This window comes from Melanerpes formicivorus, unplaced genomic scaffold (assembly GCF_026170545.1).
Source record: "Melanerpes formicivorus ecotype bairdi unplaced genomic scaffold, bMelFor1.0.p_v2 SCAF_72, whole genome shotgun sequence".
Lineage (NCBI taxonomy): Eukaryota > Metazoa > Chordata > Aves > Piciformes > Picidae > Melanerpes > Melanerpes formicivorus.
Window position 1 is genome coordinate 2547796 of NW_027142424.1, and position 26409 is coordinate 2574204.

General features: G+C 46.3%; 1 protein-coding gene across 4 annotated transcripts in view; it reads right to left on the bottom strand.

Moving 5' to 3' along the window:
- The window catches only part of SETD1B (SET domain containing 1B, histone lysine methyltransferase), a 58482-nt gene that overhangs the window by 8198 nt on the left and 23875 nt on the right, over positions 1 to 26409 (bottom strand). For 3 of the 4 annotated variants that reach the window (XR_010990465.1, XR_010990466.1, XM_068163452.1), the window contains exons 7-13: positions 13999 to 14775; positions 8662 to 8832; positions 7719 to 7806; positions 6614 to 6831; positions 6221 to 6380; positions 5071 to 5529; positions 1696 to 3252 (exon numbers count right to left, since the gene is read on the bottom strand). Coding sequence is in view for 2 of the 4 variants with exons in the window: in XM_068163452.1 (XP_068019553.1) it covers positions 1696 to 3252; positions 5071 to 5529; positions 6221 to 6380; positions 6614 to 6831; positions 7719 to 7806; positions 8662 to 8832; positions 13999 to 14775 (3430 nt within the window). In the remaining 2 variants the exon portion in view is untranslated. The remainder of the gene's footprint in view (positions 1 to 1695; positions 3253 to 5070; positions 5530 to 6220; positions 6381 to 6613; positions 6832 to 7718; positions 7807 to 8661; positions 8833 to 13998; positions 14776 to 26409) is intronic. The other variant, XM_068163453.1, reaches the window with a different exon arrangement.

Below are 26409 nucleotides of genomic sequence, written 5' to 3' on the forward strand. Positions count from 1 at the left end.
TTGGACATGGCACTTGGTGCCATGGTCCAGTCATGAGGTCTGTGGTGACAGGTTGGACTTGATCTTTGAGGTCTCTTCCAACCTTAGTGATACTGTGTCTTTGGCTTCTGGAAAGACGGTGGGTCTGTACTACTGGCAGCTCACCCCAAAAACACAGCCATGAAGCTAGGATGACAGATCAATCAATCAATAATTTAATAAAAAGGTCCCTGTGAGCTGTAACATATCCTTAACACCAGAAAATTGAAGAAAGGGGCTCATAAAAAGCAAGAACTGGCGGCTTGGAGATGAGAGCACTGAGGTGTGCGCTTGCTGGGAAGCAAGTGAATCATGCACATACTTTCACACCTATGCAGCACAGGGTGAACCAGCAACTGGCTGCAGATGATTTTTGAATGGTTTAAAAAGTGACTGTAAATGTGCTGCTCCAGTAATCCTTATCAAAAGGGAAACAGGTTCCACATATTTCACTCTAAGCTGCCAAATGCAAACATATTTAAGCTCAGGGCCACAGGCAAGCCCTGCCCTCAACCATCCTCTTCTGCCTGTCACTGTCTGTGGTCTCCCACCACTGCAGGGCCAGTCACTCCCACTTTGAAACTGGTTTAGTTTTGGAACTGCTTCCCCAAAAGGGACACAGACTGAGAATTACTGGTGATGATGCATTTCATTTTTAGAATATTTCTTTCAAAGAATTTCAGAATACTTCCTTCAAATAATTAAATAAATCAATTTCAAGGCTGTGCCACTGGCACAAAAAGGCAGAAAATTATAAAGTTAATCTTACAGAAGGCCACTTCGAGATGCAGAGAAAGAATTAAATCACACAACTCAGCACTGAGATCCACTTGCTTTTTGTTAGTATCATATCACTGATTATTTCAAGTGGTTTGGATGCTTTTGTTTTTCCTTTCTTATCTCAGATGAGACATTTTAACTCCACAGAATTTCTAACTGGACACTATTGGTGGCTGTAGACACAGAGTCTTGCTCTGAGACAGCTTGTGAGTCCTAAAAATGCTCTCAAAAGATTCAAAGCTACAACCAGTGCTGCTGATGACAAGCTCATGGGCAAGACAGGAGGGGACAGGGTAAGATCCTGCCCCACCAGCACCATCCCATGCTCCTTGCTGCAGCAGGAGCAGTGCATTCCCTAGCCCAGCCTGAGGCTGTGGCTGTCCCCAGTGCACCTCTTAGAAAGCAGGGCTTTTATTAGCATTACAAACTCAACGTTAAAGCTGCTAGCACCACTAACTCATCTTTTTGGGCACAGATGGTGAGATTATTTTTACAGCAAGTTTTAGCCCCAAGTTAAAGCCCTGTATGTGTAGACTAGAAATTCCACAGGCAGGCTAGAAAAAAAAGCCCCAAACCAGAAAAGTCTGGTTTAAATGCAGACAGCAGCTTCTCAAACTAGCAAGGAAACCACCCCAGAAGAGGTGCATACAGGATTTTCCCTGCAGTCCCAGATTGAAAATGCAGCAAGAACAGCCACTTCTGCAGTATTTTGGTATTGCAGCTTTGGGGAGTAAAAAGCAGTCTAAAATTCCCTGCTGATACAAGGAATTGCTATTCCAGTAAGCAAATGCCTCTTCCACCAGCAAACCTAGTCTTTTACACTCTAAGTCCTACATGAGACCGTCTCGTGCATCCTACACGCGTGGTGTAAGGCAGAGCACCAGTGAGAAAGGATATAAGGATGGAAAACCCAGAGGGTGTCGTTGAGCCAGTCCATACCATTGTCCTGCTGCAACAAGCGGTCGTAAGTGATGCACATGAATTTGATGTCTTCCTCGTCGATGCCGCCGTTCCAGATATCGTACAAAATGGTCATCTCCTCAAACTCGGAGCGTGGCCTGAACTGGGGCTGGGGTGGGGAATACTCAGGGGAAGGAATCACTGGGAGGTGCTCAGGTGACTTCTTTTGCCTTCGCCACTGTCTTTTAGGTTTTGTGTGAGCTTCTTCTTCCTTGAAGTCTTCATTCCACTGGTTCTCCAGTTCCTTAAATGGCAGCTTCTCTGCAACTGTCTCAGCTGCTACTTTGTTGTGGAAATCATCATTCCTGAAGTCCAGGGTGACGGCTTCAGGGTCTTTCAGTCCATAGAAAGCATCAGGATGTCCACTCAACAGCTCTTTGCCCACAGCACTTTCCACCAAGGCCACTGGCACAGGAGGAGGTTCTGTGGGTTTGACCAAGTACGTATCCAAGGAGAGGACAGAAGGGGGTGACCGTCTTGGCCGACCTGGCCTCCTTTTGGGAAGAACAGAAGGTGGCGGGGGGGGAGGAAGAATAGAAGCACCAGTGGGTGCCTCTGGTGAGAGTGAAACAGGTTTTATGTCCGCCTTGCATTCCTCAATGGGCATTCTTCCATCTCCATGCATGCATGGCAGGGCTGCTACAGGTATTGGCTCATCAGGTGGCAAACCCATGTCCGTGTGGAAATCTGCTTGTGGGGGCCCGGCAAAGGGGATAGGGGAAGGAGCACTGTTCATGCTGAGCGTAAGGGAAGCACCGAGAGGCTCTTTAAAGGGTTTCTCATCCAGCTCATCCTCTGACTGCTTCTTGCCAGACAAAAGGCAAGGAATGGTAGCACCAGCCTCTGGGAAAGTAGGCGTGAAATTGAAATCTCTCCCAGGAGTCCGAGGAATGCCACTGTTAATGCCAGGAGATTGGGATGGGTAGGAAAAGGGGCTCCCTGGGACTTGAGGGGAACTGAGGGTCAAGCTGCTTCCCGTAAGGGGAGCATCACTTCCTGGCGTGGCTGGAACAGTGTCCGTGCTCTGCGACTTCGCAAGGGGGTGTGAAGACTTGGCCAAAATGTCCCGCCCAGGAGTCCTAGGAATCTCCTCTTCCATAGATGTTTTGGTCACCATTAGTTGTTCAGGGAACTTCTCTGGAGGGACTAAAGACTCTTCCTTTCCGGGAGTTGACGGTAAAGGAAGCATGGAGGATGGCACCTTGTGGGCTGGAAGCAAAAGAGTCTCAGTCTCTGAATGGATCATCACCTCCCTTCCGGGTGTGCGAGGCAGACGGTCCTCCTCCTCTGACGTAGAGGGCAGCTTCGTTTTAACATGAGCTTCCATGCTGCTGTCCTCAGGCTTGCTGAAGAAGCTGCTTTTAGGGGGCAGAGCTTCTCCAAAGGCTGCCACTGGAGTAGTGAGACAGAGAGCCTCCTCCTCATCTTGAGATTCAGGCTTTGGACCCTCCTGTACCTCTGGCTCCAGCATGGCAGCGGATTCGGACTCTTCCTCTGAAAGAAGCAGAAGAGAATCAGGAGCTTTGCCTCCACACAGTTACTTGCCACTTGCCAGTAAAAGCATGGTTTAAGAAGCTGCAATTACAGAACAACCCAACTCCACTGGGAGGCTTTAAAAACTCCAATGCTTTACATTTTGAAGGCACAGAGTGTGGACTAATTAGCTGCTACCACAGACATCCCTAATGGACCATACAAAACCCACACTATTAATTTGAGGATTAAGCTATGACACAGGCCAGAATGAAGGTTCTACCTTCAAAACCCCTGACCACCTTCTGAATAGACATAGAAAGAATTAGTGGATTGTGGGCTAAGGATTTTACAGGAGAGCTGTCCGAACACAGAGCTATCAGCTTTACTAATGTGGGAAGGTAAACTAATTGCAAGGCCAAGAAGAACCCTGAGCTCTCCAAGGAGGGAGCAATGAAGGGAGATGCATAACATTCCTGAACAACACATGAAGGAAACAGGAAACCCTTATATTGAATGAAGAGACACCCAGATAGTATCAATGAGGCAATTTATATGCTGCTCGCTCTGCAGCAAGCTCGTTTGTCTGGAGTTTATTTACCCCCTTAGGGCCAGGGCCAAAAAGAATCAACAGCAAATCTTGTTAGGCAGTTCAAAATAGCATTTTCAAGTGGGAGAGCAGAAGGAGGTGGAAATGCCTCTAGAGTAGCAAGGGAAGTATTCCCCATTTGTGCTGAAGGATCTGGAGATGGGTCCAATCTCTCTAACTCCTGTACAAGTGGGCTGGGCTGCACGTAAACAGTGCTACAGTTTGAGGTTGTTCCCACAGCTTACCTATAAAGCTCAGCCCACAGGCCAAGGTGCCCAAATGAAGGGCTCCCCAAATTTGTGCCCTCTCTGCACACTGAGCTGTTCAAGAATGGATCTGTGCAAACTTGTTCTTCTTTGTCCTGCCCAGTTTGAAATTTTGCCTCTTGACAGCTTGTAGATTTTATGGCAGCCATGGAGTAAAGAGTCTGAGCAGGGACTGCATTTCCAGCTCTCCAAGTGCCAAAATAGTGTCTAGTCCTCAGCCACGAGTCCTGCCTGAGGCTCACAACACAGCTCACACCAAATGTGCTTTCCCTCTTGGCTCCAGTTTTTAATTTCTTAATTCCAAGCTACAGAATTTGTCAAACTTTATGCATCTTGCTCTTGTTCTAGTAAAGTGCCTCTAATTTCCTTGGGTTGATTACAACTCAGTGTTGAATGAAGGTAATTTCATTCTTTCAGAAAACCAGGGAGTATCACTGATTTAAAAGGACTTCATAAAAAAACACACCAAAAAACCAAACAAAACCAAACCAACCACAAATAATAATATTAGGAACCAGTTATAATTCTCAGACTCCACTCACCTGCCCCACAGAGCTTGCCAGTCACATACTGCTTCGCTATTAAAACCAAAGAGAGTCTCTAGTGACTCACTAAGCACAGATCCCTGTTCTGCTTTAGCAGCCATGGGTTTTCTATCTTGAGCTTCAGCCACCACACCATCCAGTCAGTCACCCTTGGACGATGACAACTGTTCAGTTCCTGCAGGACACTAAAGTGGCCCGGGATAAGATTCTGGATACAGTAACCACAGTATTTTTAGTAGCAGATGGGTTGTGCAGAGCTCCTTACTAGGAGGGAAAGTTCAGCACAGATCTCTTTCCCTGTACAGATAGCCCCTAGCCTAGAGCCAAGACTGGAGGCAGTAAGAGAACAAGGGATATGCAAACCCATACATCCTGGATGCTGTGAGAACACTGAACTTGAAATGTGGTGAAAAATGCCAAACCACACGGAAGGGCATACCTGGCCTACAGATGGGAGACAGCACAAGTTTTGTCTCCTGGTCTCTTTCCATAACCAAATGTTTCAGTGTTTCAGCAGCAATAGATGACTCTGGAACTTCACCACATTCAGCTTCCCCTGCCTTGATTTCTTCCATGCCTTCGTCTTTCACTGGCAATGCTGGCACTGTGAGTCCCAAGCCCGCTGCATCCATGTAGTCATCCACAGGATACAGCTCCAAAATAGTCTCCCTCTCATCATCAGGAAGCTCCTGAGCAGCAGGTTCATGCTCCGTCTCAGCAACCATGGCTTCTCTGTCTTGATCTTCAGCCACCTCTTCCTCCTCTTCCTCCTCCTCATCTTCTTCTTCATCATCTTCATCTTCATCATCTGAGTCTGAACTCGACTCAAAATCAGAGGAGTCTTCACTTTCATCGGATGATTCAACTTCAGCCTTGGAAGACGAGGGACTTGCTACATCTACAAGAACAAATTACCATTAGCTCTGCTTTCTGACTTAAACAATCAGAGTCTACTATAGTACAAATTTCTCTTTAACACACTGTAACAGCATGGAAAGGGCTTCAACAGCAGTGTGGGGGTTTGAACGTGTCGCTTCCCAATTTATTCATTTTGCAGAGACTCCCAAACCATGTCTTTGGATGCTTACAACAATCAACCACACAACAGGCAGCTCCAAGAGCAGAGCTAGTGCTGCTTGGCACTCTGCCCACATAAGCCTCTTGGAGCTGTACTAAGATTTTCTGCTGTCTTCACACACAGCTTTAACATGTGGAAGTTACCACCTTCCAGAGCAGGAATTGATTGAGAGAACAGAAAAGAATTAGCAGCTAAATTACTCCTGTTTGAAATCTGGTCCCTTCTCCTGCCAGCCACACATTTCATCAAAGCAGCACACTTAGCTAGCTTTAAGACCTCTGTGCCTCTGTCAAGTTGGGCTGCAATCACTCAGAGACTGAAGACCTACTACAAAGGGACCCACAGTCAGAAGGATCATGGAAGCTTCACAGGAAACAATTAAGTACATTACCTTGTATCAAACTGCTCTTCAGTTAGAGAAGATGCACAAATGAAAATATCAGCTCCCAAGTGCAAAAGGCAAACCACAGCTGACCTGAAAGCTACACTTGTTTATGCTGGAGCTGCTTACCCTCCTCAGAGTCCTGCTCTTCATCTTTGTCACTTGTATCTATGCCTGTCTCCTCTTCCTCTTCTTCATCATCTTCATCCTCCTCTTCATCATCATCATCTTCTTCCTCATCCTCATCTTCTTCCTCATCCTCCTCTTCGTCCTTTGCAAGAAAGCATTGCTAAAATGAACAGTCAGATTCTGAGCACTGGCTGTCACTGATGTACCCAGCAGTGATTCTCAGGGATGCTGACCACAGAACCTAAAGAGGGAATAACCTTACAGAGATTCTCTCAGCACAGACCCTAAGAGGACAGCTCATCTTAGAAAGTAAGCTGGGCACCTGGAATTACCAGCTCCCCTTTTTAATGACAGAAAGCACTCACTCAAAACTCCCATCACAAACCAACAAACCTTGCCAGGTGCTGCTTTCACCAAGCCTCCCTCTTCTTCCTGCTCCTCTTCTTTCTCTGAGGAGGACTCTTCCTCTTTCCCTGATGTCTCATCTCCCTCTTCTCCCTCGCTGTCGAGCTCCAGGGGCCTTGCTGGTCGCCGCCTCAGCCCCACTGCTTCTGCATCCTTCTTTAAGAGGTCAGATGTTGCATCAGAAGCATCCCTGTCCCTCTCCGACTCTGGTGAACAGAAACAAGAAGGAAATTGCCACCAAATAAATACCTTGCAGTGGAGGACAGGAGTTGATTACATAATGGAAACTTTCTCTTTGGGAAGATCAAAGCCAGAAGCAACGTACCCACATGGAGCACAAGTCCCAGGCTTACAGGGGCTTACTAATTTCACAGTGTAAGTGAGGGTGGGGACTGAGTGGTGGGCATTGAAACACCAAGGTTGGCAAAATGGGGAGGCCAAAGCTGAGGAGCTGAGGCTAAGAGACATGGCACTACTGAGGTCAGAAAAAGTGAGCTGAATTTAACACCTTCAGTGACCCCTGCTTCTGTCCTCTCATTTCAAAACCAGTTGTCAGTCTGAGTCAACCTTATGGCATGACTAACTTGAAGCCACTTTATTATGCAAAAGAAATGGCATTCAAAGCTTTAGCTTATCACTACTCTTCCTGCTTCCAGGAAAAAAACATTAAAATATTTTCAAATAGATTGTGCTCACTAACAACTTCATTTCGTTCTTAAAATCAAACACAGGGCAAACTCTCTCTGCTGTGCCTTCTCCCATAACACATCCAAGGAGCTGCAGGCATATCCCTGGAACAGACCATGAACTCCTCTGAGCTCCCTCTACTGGGTGACCAGCCCTGCATCAGCAGAACTAAAACGGGTTATGAGTTACTCACAAAATGTGAGTCTTAAATTTCCCGCCAGTGACTATAAGATAATTTAGTCCAGAAGAGACATCTCCCAGCTGATCAGCTTTGTCAGAAGTAAGGTTTTGGCTCTGATCCTTAACTCTAACTGTAAGTGAGCACACTGCTGTGAAGTTTCAAAGAATTCAGCTTGCATAAGGCTTGCATCTGCTCTTGTGGTTCAAACAAATGTGGTTTGCAAACCTTCATCTTCATCATCGACAGAAGTAGAAGGCCGGATTCTCTTCTGATCTCCTGCTGAGGCAGCTTCAGGTGGCTCCTTTCTTTTCACCTGAACAAAAGACACAATTAGCATTTCTAAAAGTTTAGAAACAGCAGAAATCAACTTCTTAAGCAAACTGCTACTGCTCTACTTTGCCTGGATGACTTACACCCAGAAACCAAGGGCCACTTCCCCAGCTCTTGATCCCTTTATTTGCTTACAAACACAACTTGACTGTGAATGAAATTCTACCCCTGCCATTTGCATACAAACACTGGATACCAGCACAAATCCATGTATCTTGAGATGCAGGAGAATAGAAAGAGAACCTGAAATAAACTTCTTTAAGAACCTCAAGCAAGCTTTATTCCAAATGAAGACTGCAGAATCTCTCATCCCAAACCTTTACTTGAACCTCCTGTGCATTCAAAATCCTAATTACAATGAAGTCCTCTACCCTTCCTCATTTTTCATGCAAACACTCTTTAGGAGGTGACCCTATGCTTCCAAATCTTATTTTGTAAGCTCACAAGAGGAAAATAATTTTAACCAAACTTTAGGTGTTTCAGCTGCCAAAATGCAAGATATTCTAAGCAAAGAAATTACTGTCCAAAAGCACTATGAGCATAAGTGTATTTTTACAGTCATGCTAAAACACTGTGTCCTAAACACAGGCCAATGTCCTGTTGACCTTGCAGAGCAGGGAGATCCCTTGCAGACAACTCATACATGTGGTGGTAAAAAGCTAAGGCTGGGAAAGAGGATTCTTGCTCTTACAGGGAGTTACAAGTGATGTTGTCAGAAGAAATCCCGTAAGTGAACACAGGAGTAAGAGCCTGCAGGGCTTCGGGGCACAAACCTTGAGAGGTCTGTCCTCCTAATGCTCCTCTAGGGAACGTCAGCATAATGAAGACAGATCTTTACCTTGAAGGATGGCAGCCGGATGGCCCCTCGTAATCCAATGCCCAAGCCAATTCCCTCATATCCCAGGCCTTCTCCTTTGTTCCAGTTCTCCAGAAGACAAGACGCGATTCGATCCTTTGGCTTTGGTTTTTCCTCCAGTTCTCCTCCAGACTTCACTGGAGTGAGAGATGCCTGCAATAGAGAAAACACATCTGAGAGGGCAAGTTTCCTGGGCAGCACGCAAACTCTGGAAACCATTTAGACAATTGAGGTTTGTGGAGTATCACTGCCCTCACCAGGCATCAGCTTCTCTGCAGGCAAGGGCACCTGAAGATGTACCACATGGCCACACACACTGGAAAGGAAGAAGGTGCAAGAGTTCTTACTGGTAACAAAATCTTTCCATCTCTGAGAAGCCTTCTGACCTACATATTTTAAGAAGTTACTTTTTCTCACAAGGATCTGAAACACTAATAGAAAACTGCTGGGACTCCCAGCACAGTGGCTTAGCATGAGACACCAAGTGATCTTGCATTTGGAGCCATCACATTGGCAGGCAGCAGAGCAGACATTCCTGCTTTCTCCACTGCGTGTTTTAAAACATGATCTCAGCTTCCTTCACATGCAACTTAACATAGGCCAAAGTCCTTTAGAGTAAAGGACAAGGGAAATGAAGAGACCCCATCAGCCCCCGTGGCTCATTTCAGGTCACTTAAGTCCTTGGTGTAGGGTCCACAGTGAGCACCTTCCCAACAGCCAGAATCCAGTGCAGATGCTAGAAGCAAGATCTTAAAAAGGAGAGATGAAAGAGATGAAAACAAAAACCCAGTCCTTGACAGCCCAAGGGAACACATTCCTCCACCCAGGCTGGAGTTACCAAGGGGCAAGGAGCCGCTATTGAGCAAAGGCCCTGAACTCCAAAGGAAAGCTGAAGAGCTGGGGTACACCACTACCCTCATACACCATCAACCCCAAACTCCTCTGTTTGCTTAGCAACCACAGCCCAGGTTCACAAAAACTGTAGGAAGGCTCCAGTCCTGAGAAACAGAAAAATCAAAATACTGAGGTGAAACATCTAAGGGCCTACCTACAAAACTCAGTAACCAGTCACACAGCCTCATCTCTGCTCAGCCATAACAAACCTCTTTCATCAGATCTGAATTCAAACCCCTGCAGCTGTGGAGAGGTGGACAAGCCAGGGAGAGCATCATGCACAGTGGCATGCCATGCTCTTCTTGAGCAAAGGCCACTGGAGGTAACATTCACACACATCAGCCTGTGGTGCAACACCAGCTGAAAGTCAGTTTCTCCTACAGACATTCACAGAGCTAACTTGCCAAAGCTGGCTGTAATCACCAAAGGGGAAGTGTGAGCTCAGCTCTCCTGCTCATAAGGAACAAGACTAATGGGAATATCAAGCAGGGAACGCAGACAGTAGCACTCCGTGGCCAGGGATCGCTGCCTATTCCTGGCACTCTGCTTAATGGATCTTACTCAGGCTTTCAAACCTAAACTGGATTCAGGATCAGGGAAAAGCTTTGCCTTAGCCCAGGTAGACAAGGTCCATGGCACATGCTGCCTTCCCTAGAAACGTGCTCCTTAGCAGCTTCCACCCCATGCCTTTTTCATCCTGCCTGACCTAGGACACCAGCTTTACCTCGGAGCTTTCCTACCTTCCACTTTTGATATGCTACTTGGCAGTCAATCACCTGCCCAAGTTGATTCCTTTGATGGAAGATAGTGGCCCCCCAAAAAAGAGAGAAAAGAGAAATGGAGTGCAAGTATGTGTGTGAACCCAAAGAGGGAATAATAACGGAACATGGCCTTCATGTGTGTGAGGCCCTGGAGGTGATAAGAGATGTTGTACCTCCAAACCACGTGAGAAAAGGATGGCAGTTAAAAACAACAAAGTGTGGCATCTTCGAAATGGATGGGAAGGCAACTGGGGAGAAGGGCACCTGCTAAAATAAAGATAAATCAGTGGGCTTAATGAGGCAGGCTGTGAGAAAGTAGAACTGTAACATGCAAGTAGGTCTCAATAAACAGGCACCAGCTCCAATGGGCCATTTTGCCCACCCTGCAGCAGTGGTCACCTCCTCACAACTGCTCTATTGGTTGATTTCTGCTCTCCGTGGTAAAAGCAGCAGGTCTGGGTTCAACATATCACTCTATGTGCTCAGGAAACTCCACAGAGTGTTGCATTCTTGTGTGTTGTTGAAGGTTCAGGGGTTGCCAATAGCATTGTTGGTCAGTGAAGGGAAAAAAATTAAACCTACAATGAGTGCTACTCTCATGCGCACCCACAAAGCCTCTGACCAAAGAGGGACACACCAACTGTAGAGAATGGCATATGGTGGAGCTCATGTACTTCCAAAGACAAGCTTTGATCTCTCCTGTGAAATAAGTAGGGCTGCTGCAGCTGATGGTCCAAGGATAGGAGACATTAAAAAGTCTCTCTCCCTACAAATCTGCCTCATTTATTTCTAAGAACAAAAAAAAAAAGAGATGCAAACTAGCACATATGTTGTCTTATTTATACTTCCAAACCTCTGAAAATAACATCATTTCTTTCACTGGTGTCAATCACTAAGGAAAAATATGAGGAGATCCAACAAAAACACATTAGTAAGGAGGAAACGGGGATGGTGTGGCCTATTTTGGAGGGCCCTTTCAGTTCAGCAGTACCTGAAGGTCTTGGTTCTTTCTGGGAAAAACAACCCAAAAGAGTGTGATGGTAACATATGTGGGGAACTGACCTCTGGCTGCCATCAAGGCAGCCAGTTGGCTCATCCTCATCCAGGCACAGACACCAGCAATAGGGAGGTACAGTTTAAGCTGAATATTCAGGTTTTATTTTCCTTTGGCAAAAGCACACAGCTTTCTACTGAGAAGGAATCCTGTCCCAAACTACTGTCCCAGTAGAAAGGAGGCTCTGAAATCTGTAAGACTTTTCTGCATGTGACAGTAATAGACTGCCTGGCAGAGACTTGCCCAGGCGGTGCCCTGAAGCAGCAATGGTCCTGGCATTTCTGTTCCACACAGAGAACACGAGCGGCTTTCCATGTGGCGTTTCCAGATTTTCAGTTAGACAGTGGCAAGCTGCTAAGGTACAACCAGCTTCCTAAAGTGGGTTGCAAAATGCAGGTGAGGGAGGAATGTGCTAAGTCCAACCACAGTTCAAGATATAAAAGAGCCTGAAAGGCCAATGAAGACCTGCCTCAACTTGCTTCTGCTTCTTCACTGTGGACATGGGGTTTGAAACAACCTGGTCAAGCAGATGTCGTCCCTGTCCACGACAGGGAGGTTGGAACTAGATGACCTTCAAGGTCCCTTCCAACCCAAACCATTTCTATCACTCTATGTCTGGTCTAAAACAATTTCTTGGGTGCTTTTGCACAGTGTCTTTCTTCTGGACCACTTTCCCTCTCTGCTCTGGAAACTCAGAGGCCTCCTCTAAAACTGTCAGCACAAGCTCACTGGTAGGAGGCAGAAGCTCTGAGCATTAGTCAGGAGGAGAGGGACTGTGTTTCTCGCTACACATCACACCAGCCAGCTCTAAGCCACAGCAAATTACACTGTCATAAAACAGCTGTTAAGCAGCAGCATTACCAGCTCTCCAGAAAGCCAAGGAGCTCTCCCAGGAGCTAGAGTTACCATGCAACTGGCTTACAAAAGTAGGTGGTGAAGATACTGCTCTGAAAACTAGTACCTGAAACAGATTGTTTATCAGCAAGCTATGGTTTGGTTTGATTGTTTTTACAATGATTTGCTGTAACAGTAATTTTGAGGCTTGCAGGATCCTTTCTACAGCGTTTTTGTGGTCATGACAAATGCATCACAACTTAGATCACAGAGCTGTTGGCTGGCTGAGGTGCACTTTAAATTGGCTGAGAAAGGATGAGACAATTCATGCAAAGCTGTTTTCTTAACTAATCCCTGGAACTCCTCATGTATTTGGCCAAAGTTCAGCTTTTGAGTGAACTGCTGCTGCTGCCTGCATGCACTGGGGAGGCAGGAGTGCAGAGAACTGGAAATACCCACAGATCTCATCACACCAACTAGGCAACACAAAATAGGGGCTTGGTAGCTTTGAACGCTCCTGTTGCATCTGACTTCAGTTTTTTGGAGTTAAAAGTTCAGTTTCCTCTTAGATGTGACGAGAAGCCCTTGCACATCTGTCCCCTGATCCTGGGGTCATTTCCTCCCAAAAACCCTTCCTGGAGACAGCCAGCAGTGCCCCAGACCACCAGAAAAATAAATCAGCTGAACTTTTCAAATATCAGGCCCTGGAAATACAGCACTGAGGAGGGAAAGGGAAAGGAAATGAGGAGAAGGGAATAACCCTGGGCTTCTGAGATGCAAGAGCAGCCTCACCACCACTCTTGAAAGCCTTCCTGAAAGGAGCCATGGAGAGGACTCTCCAATGGGAACATGCTCTGCCTGTAGATACAGCTAGCCTTGTCCTGTGACTTGGTGAACTTCAGCAGTAGCAGGATATTCCAGGTTCCCCCAACTCAACAGGGAAACTTGGCAAACACAAACCATGGGGCTATGGTGACACTCAAGACACCTAGCTTGTGATTCTGCCCTGGGGAAGCAGTGATGTCCTTCTTCAGATACCCATGTAAGGAGATTGCAACCCTCAAAACACAGTTGGAAAACCAGCTCATTTGCAGATCCCTCCTGAATCACACCCCAGCATGGCTGCTACATCTTGCCAAGATCTGAGTAGCCATGCTTGGGCAACATGCTGTCAAAGATGGACATGGTCTCTGAGACCACTGCAAGGCATGAGATTCACTTAGTCCCAGAAGCGGCTGCCCTGAGATGGTCCTAAAGCTGGGAAAGCCAAGGAAGAGACCAACCCCAACACAGAGGGACAACAGTGAGAACTAAACACTTCTTCCTTGGGCCCACATTCAGATCAGAGGGACAGTGTGAGACAGAGCAGCAGTTCACTCCAAGGTGAGCAATCAGGGCTCCATATGTGTTGCAAGTTAACTCTGCATGGGGTACCTCCATCAACAACTAGGGAGGACTACAGTTTCCAGCCGTATTTGTTCTGATGGCAAAGCAGCATGACGTGCCTATGTATGACATGAAGGAAATAAGCCAGGTTTAAGACCCAGGTGTTAACCAGTTCCAAGGCAGGTAGGTGCCTGCAGTGATGCAGCACCTTCCAGATACTTGCAGGCTTCTAGCACACACTCCTGCCACCTGCCTCAGCATGAAGACCAGCCCTGCAGGGATGCATGGAGCCAGATGAAGCAACTGAAGTCAATTCCAGACCCATGCCATGGCCACAAGCACTACGAACAGTTCTCCCTAGGATCCAGCACACAGTATATTAAAGCCTACCTTCGCCAGACGTTCCTTCTTGTCCCACCAGTCATCAAATGCCCGAAACGCCACCACTTCGACCATCTTCCGGTTCAGGTCCCTTTTCATGATAGCCTTTAGCTCCTTCACGATGACCAGGAGGACTCCATCCACAGTAGCTTTGTGGGGATCTTCCTTCTTTGGCTCATAGCCCGGTGGTGGAACCGAAGGGTCAAACTTGGGCAGCGGTGGCCACTGCTGACCACGACCAAGAGCCGCTCCCATGGAGAACGGGCGGTAGGGAGGAAGATTCACAAACTGCATCCGGCTCGTCATGAAAGGTGGATACTGGTACGTGTTCTGTGCCTGCATCATGCGGCTCAGCATCTGAGTTTGCATCTGGAAGGACATTGGCATGCCACCCCACTGGTTGCCCAAGACACTTATCATATCCACTTGCATGACAGGGAACATGCCAGGATGGAAAGGAGGAAGCGGAGGTAAGATATGAGGCGGAGGGACCCCAGGAGGGGCAGGGAGTGGAGGCGGGGGGACGGTGACGGCAGGGTGAGTGGGTGGAGGTGGTGGAGGTAGCGGTGGAGGCATCGGGAAGCCTGGCTGCGGAGGTGGTGGAGGAGGAGGAGGAAGAGGAGGGAATCCTGGTGGCGGCAAGGGGGGCATCGATGGCGCCATCGCGGCTGAGTTGCTGACAGAGGAGTTCACCACAATGGTTTTGGCACATTCCGCACTGGTGATGGGCGCAGGGTTGGTCTCATCATCAGAGATTTCCATGTCCTCCCCTGAAGAATGCTGACCCTGCGACAAAAGGGAGAGAAGGTGAGAAGCACATTCCCTTCAAGCACATTCCCTTCACACTGAACACCAGAGCACTGGCTGCTTCAAACAAAAGCTAAGTTTAACACGTTTTAATTTGGAACAGAGGAAAGTGAGCAATGCTCTGAAAAGACAGAGCTCACTGAGCAGCTGGTGTCTATTGAAGCTTTTCTTTTCCATGTCAGACCTTGGGAAGCAGAGAGGTAAAAGCTTTATAAAAGAGCATCAGGACCCACTGAACAAAACCCTCAGCTTCTGTGGAACAGGTGGAACTGCTGCCAAGCTCAGCAAAATACACAGAACCTAAATGTCTTTCACTGCAAGCTACCTTATCTCTGTTTGCATCTAACACTGACAAGTACTTTGCACCAGGAGTTTTCATTCCTTAGTTTTCACCATGCACAAAGAAATACCCTGCTTTTCAGTTATAATTCCTGTGAACTCTTAGCCTCTAATTGTGGGAAAACAATACTTCCACATGATTGCTGATGCTAAAAACTGTCCTGACCAGACCACAACAATTCAAGTGGGGAAAAAAAAAACTCAACCAATCAACCAAACACCAAAATCTGCTTAAATTGCCCTCAAACATCAGTCACAAATTCTGGGATTCAGATATAGCATATGCCATGTGCCTGAGCAAAATGAACACTTTACTAGCCAAAAGAAATACAGAGTTATGGAAGATGCTAATCTCCCCTGTGAAAGGGATGGAAATTGGATTAAACCAGAGGGTGCCGGTTTGCTTTGAAGTGTCAAAGCTTGATTAGGTCCCACCCAACAGAAAGGTGATACCAGCTAGTTCCATCCTCAACAGCAAGTAGTCGCACCTGCATGCTACATCCTACAGGCACTTCAGTCCTGAAAGTATCTCCAGCACAGAGACACAACATGTATGACTGTTGCATCCCTCAGGCATTGCTAGAATAAATCCTCTTAAGAAATAGTAACTAAATACTGCTGGAAGATGTATCCAACACGCAGACAGTTTAAGTAGGAAACACAAATGGGGTTGACTTTTTATTAGTGGGATGTCAGCAAAGACAGGACAGGGTCCCAACTACCTTCTCCATTCTTCCTTTTCTTCCAGTTAAAATCATCAGAAGCCACCACTCCTGTGACAGCAAACATCCCTCAGCTATTCTCAGGACTGAAAAGCAGAACCTCTCTTCACAACCCTCCCTTCCAGGCTTTCTACAAGCATGACTGGCTTGACTCCTTCAAACATCTTACCAAGCACTTCCTTCCACACAACAGCTCTGCACAAAAAAGCCAAATGGTTTGCATGTTGCCACCAGCTGATCTAAATAAAGAGCAGCCCCATGTTCACCAGGGCAGACCAGAGCAGAACAGAAGAGCTCCACCTCCACCCGCACTCTCCGGCCTGCCCTGGACTCCAGCCCAGGTGGCAGTAAGAGATCACGATCAAGTAGTCTTTAAGTGCCTCTCTGTATCTCAATCCTGGCAAGAGTTTTGGAACCTGCTGGATGTTTTCAGCCAAATTTGATTGAAGATCCCAAAGATATTTATTGTTTCATGACAGCAGGTGCCTCTTCTGTCTGCTCTCCTACTAGTGTCCCCAGTCTGAGAGAAAAGAGCTCAGTCCTCATCAGACAGCGGAGAAGCTGCACTGTGGAGAGCTGCTGGGAAGCCGCTTTGTTGGCACTTCTCATTCTGAAGCTGCTGTGAACCTGTGAATTTTGCACAGGGCTAGGGGAATAAAAGCAAGCACAGCTGAGTTGATGACTCTGCTATGAGCTGTAGCCCTATGAAGCTGAGCAACCACAACTTATCCCAATCAAACTGAATGCCTCACGTTTTATCAAAAGTCATCCCTGCTACAGCAGCTACCACCAGAGAGCAGGCTGAGCACAATGCTTGCAATAGCAGCTTTGCAAATCCTCCTGTCCTAGCACCTCCCTTCACCCTAGCTTCCCCGCATTCCTTTGCTGCGGCATGAACCCACAGGCTCACGCAGCGCACAGCTCACCCCCAAAAACCCACTGGTAGGTTTAGTGGTCCAAAAATGCCTGCCAACCCCTCAGCTCAACAAGAAGACCACCATTTACCCCTGCAGAAGGGCTCTAAGTATGAGACTGGCACACTCCACGGTAAGTGCTACTGCCCCCTGCTAACAGTCTCACCAAGGGGACGCTCCCATAGTTACTGAGGTGCTTTAGCACATCTGTCCCTGCAGGAGGGTTCTCCAAGGACTGTTCTGTAAACCCCAAGATGAACAGCTAAAAAAGGATAATCCACTGCACCTGAGTCTTTCCAAAGCTGAATTGTATCATCTCCTGTTGAGCTGTGCACATCTGGCTAACATTTCTAAGCAGGTCCCACCACTACATCCCCTCTCCAGCTGCATTATTGCTGTCACATCCCACGTTGAGGATGCTGGGCAAGGAGAGGACATTCTGGAGTTTCAACTACTGCAACTCCAGTGAAAGAAGCAAAGGAAGAGCCAAGAGGAGGACTGTGGCAGGTGTAAACAAGTTTCCTGCAAAACAGACCCCATTTCTCTGTAAGCAAACACAAAAGGCACTGTTAAAGCACTGGCTCAAATTGCAAAAGCTGGATGATGCTAAAGGGCAACACTGGGTAGGGAGCCAGAAGCATTCAGGCTACCAAAGACAAAGTCACCTTCCCATTTGCACTCATCTCATCTGATGGGGTACAGAGGAAAATCACCCCATGAAGCCTCAGTGAACCAACACCAGGCAGTGCCATAGCAAGCGCTGAACCACAAATACTCCCTGAGCCGCTATCCCTCCTGCAGGATCCTGCTCCCTCCCAGGGCCACCCTGTTGGAGTCACTGCTCAAGAGTGGTCTCTGGCAAGTACATAGTACCAGTCCCAAAGTGTACGTTCAAGCTACCAGCCCAGAGCAGCCCATTCCAGCCAGTCCTGCTGCAGGAGACCTATGTGCTCCTGCTTATCACCCAGAGCTCACTCCCTTCTGTCAGCCTCAGTACCAAAGAATCCTGCTTGATAAGAGGTTGGTTTTCCACCTTGAAGGAAATACAAGATAAAAGAAAAGCTGATCCTAAAATTGCAGAGGTGGCAAGACTAGCTGGACTCCATGTTGCAGTGCACAGCAGCTTTCTTCATTCATACATGTATTTTTCACTTAAGCTGAAGTGGGGACTGCCAAAGCAGTAACTAGCATCTGGGGGAAACTGGAAGATTTTATTATTTTTTGAATACTTCTGGTGTTCAGATGGGTCTGCAGGAAGCAACAACAGATTTCCTGCTTCCTACACTGCTCTGCTGACAACTCACCTGCCTTGCACAGTGAACATGGTCTGTGCTCCAGTTTTATCCCAAGCAAGATGGAAAGGGAAAGAGATTAAGCAGCAGGGAGAAACAGATCAAAAATGCAGAAGAGAAATAAAAAAAGAATACACAAGGTTAGGAAAGAGGTCAAACCAAAAGCAGATCATCTAGAAGGAAGTCTTTAAAGAAAGTTAAGAGGAATGAATATTTAAAGTGGCTGAGCAGTTACAGGAGAAAGCTGTATCAAAGAGAAGAAAACATGGGCACCCAGGGAAAGAGATCAAGGTGCAGAAGGAAAAAAAATCAAAGGGAGACATAGAAAAATCTTCTGTTGCATGAATTTCTTTTCATTCACCTGTCTGAAGCCAGATTTACTGTGGTCACTACCAAACACCTCTCAGGGCAGAGCTGAAAGGTAGCTACCACTGTCCTCTCAAAGAAACTGCCTTCTTGCTGGCCTCCCTCTTTGCCCTCACAAAGGGAGAAAGCTGAGTTGATCAGTGGCATACACACTGCTGTGGAAGTCACAGCCATGACAAAAAAAAAGTGTCAATCTGTCTCGCAGCTCACCTGCACCTTTCTGAAGGCACCTGGTACAATGCCTCCTGAAAACCTCCCTTCAGCTCACTGAAAGAAAAGCCATTTCCAACTAAATTAATTAGTGCTGCCATCTTTACTTTGCATTAATTAAGAGTCAGCAAAACAGGTATTTAATTATACACATGACACATTTTTCCAAAGGTGTTCTAATGATGTGAATTTGTTGGGAAAGATTTATGTCAGCGTAACTGGTTATAAATGGCCTCCTTTTTTGGTCACCCAACTGCCATCTTTAACACTGCAGTGTGTTTTAGCACAGAGGCTCTTGAGTTAAGTGAAAGGAACATCCGGAGATCTCACTCCTGGATCAGCCTGGACAGTGACAGGGTGGAGAGCCACTGAATGCAGGGTATTGGTCTTATCTCAGAGCAATACCCAGTGCTTAGCAAGCAAATGTTCATACCTGCATAAAAATGAAACTACATCCTAATATCTGCATGCAGAACTGGCAGTTTCCAGACATGAAGAGGCTGTTCTCTCCCTGACCCAGAGGAGCACCGACACTGCAGCAGCAGTTGAGAGCTTCATCACACCAACCACTGGGTACCTTTCCTAAGGGCAGAGGAACTTCACATGCTTTCATGTCCTTTTAAAAAGGCCATCTGACAAAGAATTTACTCAGAAGGCACCATCAGCTTGCAGGTAACTTCACTTAAATATTCTGCTGGGTACAAAGGTACTTATATTTGATGTAGGGAACTTGTATCACTAAATGCAGCAACTTCGGTGACAGCCTGGCTGAGCTGGGGTGCTTGAAACAATGGAAATGTGGGATCGATGGCATTCAGCACGATGGAAAGTCATTAGCTTAAATGAAATGAAGCATCCTGTGCTTGCAAGAAGCAGCAAACCTTTAAGCCTGCTGAAACCTGCACTCGCAGAAACCAAACAGAACACAAAATTACACTCTAAGAACTAAAATGCCCCAAAGTCCATATTTAAATACTGAAAATCTTTGTCATTTAAAATATTAAGAAGCAGCTTTTCACTAAAGCTAGAACTACACCAGAAGTAGCTGTTGGGCAAAAGGTTTTCATAACCTGGTCAAACAGTCATCACTTGTTTTGGATTAAGTCCATTGAAGGGTCTAAAAAACTGTCAAGTGAGCAAGAGTCACCCTTTATCCTTACAAAAAGTAGGGAAAGATAATCCTTCAGAGGCAAGGGAGAGAGGACAACTGACCAAGCAGGTCACACAGCAAATGGCTGATGGAACTGAGAACAGATTCCAGGTCCCTCTGACTTCCTATTTCCCATCTCTGGCTGCTTCCCTGTGCCGAGCCCATGCTGTGCTCACTGCTGCCCATGCTGCGTTTGACAAGGGAACAGCCCTAGTGCAATGACTTGTGATCCCAGGGTGAAAACAGCCCAGATTGTCTAACACACAGCTCTCTTCCCAAGCTCCTTCAGCAGAGCATATTAAAGAGAATGAGGCATTTTAAACTTGCTGCACATCTTACAACACTGTCCAGAGCAACAAGAAAACATGAGGATGCAAACCAGCACCTGCAACTCTCCTCAGACAATTTCAATGAAAAAAATCCTTTAAAAGAATACAAGCCCATTCCACTTGGGCCCAGAGAATCTCACCATTTGCTTTGCTAACACGTTTTGTTCTGCAACATCTACCTACTGGAGCACAGGGAGGGCTTCAAAGACTATTGATTTGGTCGTTTTTCATCTGCTTTTAGCTAGGGAAGAACTTGCAAGTTCCACATGCTCTTGGCAAAGCATGTAAAGAGCCATGCCTCCAAACTGCCCTCTTGCTGGGAGGGCAACGGGACCGTACTGAGCATTCACACCTCACAGTATGAGGCATGAAGAAGGCAGACTCCATACTCTATTTACAATACAGATTAGTATTTTCACTTTGCTAACTATAATTACAGCTCTCCCTCTGAAAGAACACACACAAGGGTGGTACTTTGCTAGTGTTGCAGAAGTGGAGTACAGAAGGACAGAGCTACCCAGGGTGGTTTGCCAGAAGTTTAGCTACAGCAGCTAAAAAACCACAGAGCCAACCGCTGTTGGCACCTTCCCGGGTGAGCTTTCAAGCCTGTTCAGATAACTGTGCCACCACCAGTGCTGATGGTGGCTCATGATGGCCAACACACCACCACTGCAGCCTGGATCCATGCTGGAGTGTGTTTACTGCCTCCTCCATGGTTAGTCACACCTTTTTGGGGCAGCTGAGAGGGCACCCGTCCTGCTGCTGCTGTCAACACGCGATGGCAATCACAGCAGCTTTAACTGGGACAAAGAGATCTTTCAGGTGTGTGTGCACTATAATAAAATGCTCAGCTCAGTAACAGGCAAATGAAGATTAACATATTACAGATCAGTGATTTTAAATGTCTTCAGCAATATGTATTTCTATCTCAAGAACAGAAGACTGTAAGATTTTTATGTAGCTATATATTTATAAAGCACTTTGCAAACCTAATTTGCAGGCAGAGATTGCAAACGGAGCGCAGCAGAACACAGATCAAGGTGATGGATTCATTGCTGTGTCCCACCAAAAAGGCTGCAAAGGAGCAAGGATGTCTCATCGAAGAAGAGATGTTACTTGGGTGTTTTGATTTCTTTATCAATTGCTAAACTATCTCTCACTACTTGAAAAAGACAATTCGGGCCCTGTGAGATGACAATATCCATACACTGTCTTGGCTGAGACTGTGTTTTGGTCTGGTCCTTATTTGCAACTCTACTTTGGCACAGACAACTCTCTCCACACCTACAGGGCTGCAGAACAAGTAAAACAAGTGACAATAATATTCAAGTGCTCATCATAAACAAACAGCACTGTAAACACCAGCCTAACTTATGCCACTTTCTTTTTCTTTTCTAATGCCTCAAGATGATACCTCAAACCACAGAAGGATAGAGGAAGAATTCCCCAGAAGCCCCTGTTGGTCCCAGAACACAGAGGTGGGGGTGAGGAAATGCCACCATGGTGCTTGTTTGTCTCACAGTGTGCTGGTTCCTAATTAGACCACCCTGCACATGGGGAGATGCCACAAGTTGGAATTTACAAGGCTGTGAAGAAAGAGCTCATCTGGGCTTTCAGCACAAGGCAAGAAGGGCTCCTGAGAGGAGGCACATGGAGCTAATGCTTACATAGGGAAAAGGTCTCCTCCCTCACTTCTAGTGTTTCCTGATACTAGAAACATAAGTAAATTGCTGTGTATTTTAAGGACAGCAGGAGAGCTGGAAGGCTGCCCAATGGTCCATGCCATCATTAGAAAATTTAGTGAATTAACATGATAAAATGAGCTAAAAATTACTCCAGTACAATGGGCAGAAGTGCCAAAATCAGAGCTCCAGAGTCGTGCAAACCTGCACCTCCTGTTTCCTGCAGGTCCTCATATGCATCAAACATCTGAGTAGGGGATCCACACTTCAAGGCACTGTTTGAGACTCCAGAGGGGATTACCCCATCTGCTCCTCACAGTGCAGTGGAATAACATCAGTGTCTCCAAGGAAAGGAAGGGAGCAGTAGCTTAAATCAGTATTTCCCAAAGCAAAGCACCTGATGTGACACAGGGCATGAAACAGTAAAAAATTCAACCCCAAAACAGGAGAAAGTAAACGCAATAGAACAGAAGGCATTCAGGCTATTTGCGCTTGACTCTACACAGAAGCTCTGTGCAGAAAATTATGGATTCCTCTTTCCATAAATTGAGATGGATCCTGGAGTAAGAAAGACCCACTTAGGTAGCCTCTACACATCTCCATGAGGCTAAAAACCTTCTTTTATTTAGCAAGCAATCCCAGAAAGGACAAATAACTCCAAGTGAAGCAAGGAGGACAGGGATAGGAAACAAATGTAGTGTGAACTGTGGTCTAAGAAAACCAGATCTCCACTGATCCAGAAACAAGACAGTTTGAGAAATATGATCCCAAGGGGAGAAGACTCAACCAGTATTCAGTACTTTCAAAAATTCATTCTCTTGGCAAGAGAGCACCATTATTCAGTTTTCAACATGACTTTCAAGAGCCCACTGCAAGAGCTTCCTAGGATACCAAACCTCAGAGCCATAAATTAAGCCAGTGGGAAAACAACTGCCAGATTGGCCTCAGCAGAAAGCCTAAAGAGATGAATTGGCCAAGAGGGTAACAACTTGCTGAGGGGGTTTGCTGTTTGTTAACAAGTGCACCGCCTTCCACAAAAGGGCTAGTTTAATTCAGGTCTTTCTCCCTTCTGAAAGGGAAAGGAGGCTCTACACTGCAAAATTCATGGCATATTATGTGGTTATACTGTTCCTGTCGGCAAGGTCACTGAAGAAGGGATATTTGGAGAAGCCAGACATCACTTCTGGGCTTTCAGCGTGCAGAAGAGACTCTCTGGTGTCTGCAGGGACAGCTCTAGGAAGAGTGCAGGCTAACGTAACATCCTTGGAGTCCATATTCATCAACACAGAGACTGGAAACTTCCAGAGCCTCTGACAGCATGGATCTGAGCCAAGACAAATGTGAACGTACAACTGTGAGGGATCACAAAATACAGTGAGGGTATGAAATAGGGAGTTCACTGCCCCCAGCCTGAGATGAGGGATGGCTGGGCAGCCCATGTGTGCCCCAGTGCGAAGCTTGTCTGGACAGTTGCCCCTTCTGCATTATGTGGACAAATCCGAACTGGCAGGGCGAATGTGTGCCAATTCAGGGGCTGCGTCATGTGGCCAGAGTGGTTTTCATCACATATGAAACACCCTAAAATTGGATTTACCATCTCATGGAACCATGGCCTTTTCCCTCAAGTCTTAAGTAGATCTTATTAAGGGAAAAAAAAAGGTTTCTTTATGGGGCAGGAGGAGGAGATAGGGAAAAGGAAGAAGGAAAAGGGAGAGGGGTGTTAACCTTGGGAAGCCATGTAATAAGGCAAGCTCTTTCCACAGCAATGGTTGTTCTGGTTTCCTTATTTTAGATGGGGGAAGGGACAGCTGAAGAGCTATTTGCAATCTAACTTCAAAGGCTTTAGTCGGCTGGGAAGCTAAGTCATGCATAAAAGGATGGTAGAGTAGCAAGAAAATACCCCCTACAGATAAATTAGTCAGGGAATGTTCTCGGCTTCTCCCGAAGACTTTCATACAGCCAGACTGGCTTTACCCAGGTAAAATCCCTTTCAGACACCGGGTTCAGTGATGCAGAGTCCTGGGAACAAGTCAGCCAAATCCGACAGAGGAAGCAAACCGAGAAAGGCATGGCAAGCATGCAATGGGCTTCTCTGTCATTTTCTGCCATTTCAGCTATTATCAGCAGATTTTATTCAAAGGTCTGCCCATGCACAAAAGATGCCGAGCTCAAGGCAGCATCTCGCTCTCTAAAGAGGCAAGGAGTTTAGGAGAAATCATACAGTGAAGAGAAACATTTCCCAAAGGACTCTGAAATGCTCTGTCCTGTTCCTCACACTGGCATGCAGGAATGCACCATATTTCTACAGACTGGAAGATACTTTACAGTCAAAGATAACAAAGGGAATTGGCAACATTAGATCAGAGTCCACCTACAAGTGCAAAAAATTGTGCAATAACTGAGTGTGCAGAGTACACAGATACCTTCCACATCAGTGCCAGGCAGGAACTAACACATCATTGCCTGAGCTGACCCTCATACTTAAACCTTAGGTCAAATGGAACCATGTATCAGGATCTTGCTACCAACAGGGCAGTAAGGAAACAGATAAGCTTGGAAAACATTCTAGCTTCCCAGCTGATATCAGTCTGTTGAATAGGTTGTACACATATCATATTTAAACAAGTTTTAATCATCAGAACTAGGCCAATTTGATATTCTTCCCCTTTTAGGTACTACTACTACTATACCCTCAAGTATCTGAAATTGCATGGCTGTTTTTGTTATGGCAGCATCTGCAGTGCTCTGCTCAGTGGCCTCTGCATTTCTAGTGTTAGTAGCAATGACAGTTTCATTTGCAAGACCTGGATATCAGCAATGCAACAACCTGTGAAACATCGAGCTTCCTCAGAAGGGTGATCAGAAATAAAGGATTCAGACCTTGAATGATAAAGGGCAAGAGGGTAAAAAAAGAAGAGCTTTCATTAGATCATTCATCAGTATCATCTTTTAGAATAGAATTAATCAGCTTGGAAAAGGCCTTCGAGATCAAGTCCAACCCATCACCCAACACTATCGAAACCACAGCACCAAGCGCCCCATCCAGTCTCTTCTTAAACACCTCCAGTGATGGTGACTTCACCACCTCCCTGGGCAGCACATTCCAACGGCCAATCTCTCCTTCTGTGAAGAATTTCTTCCTAACATCCAGCCTAAACCTCCCCTGGTGCAGCTTGAGACTGTGTTTTAATGCTCTTCTGCTCACTGCTGTCTGCTCTCAGATCCCAGGTACCATAAGTACATCCTAAGGCAACAGCTCAAGACACTTGCCTTCCTTATCAAGAGGCACCCTAGATGATGAGCCTAGCTTTTCCCTCCCTTCTTCAAGAGCTTGAGCAATTCTTGCCCTAAATTTCTCAGGTGCAGTCCTGATCTGTTGACACAGCTGGGAAGCAAAAAGGCTCCACTGCTTCTGGCACCTGTAAGAAAGTCCAGGAACCTGTAGCCCACAACTGATGGAGGTAGTCCAGAACTGCAACTTCCAAACAAGTATAGATTTCAGTATCCACAAAGTATGGAACAAGCAAGCAGAATGAGTCAAAGTCCTGAGTTTTACGTGAACCTTTCCCTTTTCTGAACATTTTTGCTGAGATTTCATGAGCCCTCCACTGCTGGCCTGGATGTTCACACAGACTTACCATTCTCTCCACTCAGGATCTCTCTATCCCAGTACCAACTATTTGAGAAGAAAAAGAAAGCATAAAAGGAGGAACATATTGTTAATAAGGTCTTTAGGACCTTGTTAGCATTTTGACTGCAGTTATGGTGGCAACACACTATGGTTTCGAACAAGAAACCTTGCAGCCTACTCAGCTACTGTCACCATCCCAGGACAATAGGACATCTGCTGTACTTCTGAAACTCCCAGCCAAACTGCTGCAGGGAAGACCCTTCAGCCAGTTCACCTGAACTTGACTGTATGACAAAAAGCATTTAACCGCTTCAGATGAAGCCCCCACTGCAGGTGGTGCAAGTGCTCCAGGCCAGCTGCAATGTCACAGTAGAGAATGACCCCAGGAAAGAAGAGGCTCGTGAGACAAAAACTTGGCTGTAGCCAGACTTTGCAGCACTGACCACAAATGATGACTGGCACCCTAATGAGCTTAGCAGGCTCCGCTCATTTTCTGAGCATTACAACACAAGCTAACAAGTCCTTCCCAGCCAAGTGCTGTAGATGCATTAAAATCCAGCTAAACCACAGGAGATGCTTCACTCCAAGGAGCCTATTTCAAGCAGCTAAAGAGGCTGAGTAGAGATGTTGCTCCTCAGAAGTGAGGGTGAAGCATGAGGTCTGTGGTGACAGGTTGGACTCGATCTTTGAGGTCTCTTCCAACCTTGGTGATACTGTGAACAGTTCCCCTTTGCTAACATTTCCCTTCTCTTGAGGATCTTTTCTCTGGAGGCATCTTGAACCATGCTTTATTTACTGCTTAGGTTTTCCTTCTCCTGCTCTACTCTGGTTTAGCTGAGTGCAGTCAGAGAAGAGAGAAACAAGCACATCAGGTGAGGCACATAACATATTCATTAAAACATTAAAAATCTTCTTCTAAGACAAAGCCTAAAGCAATATCCAGCCAGAAATACTTTCAAGTTGTCCCTCTCCAAAACC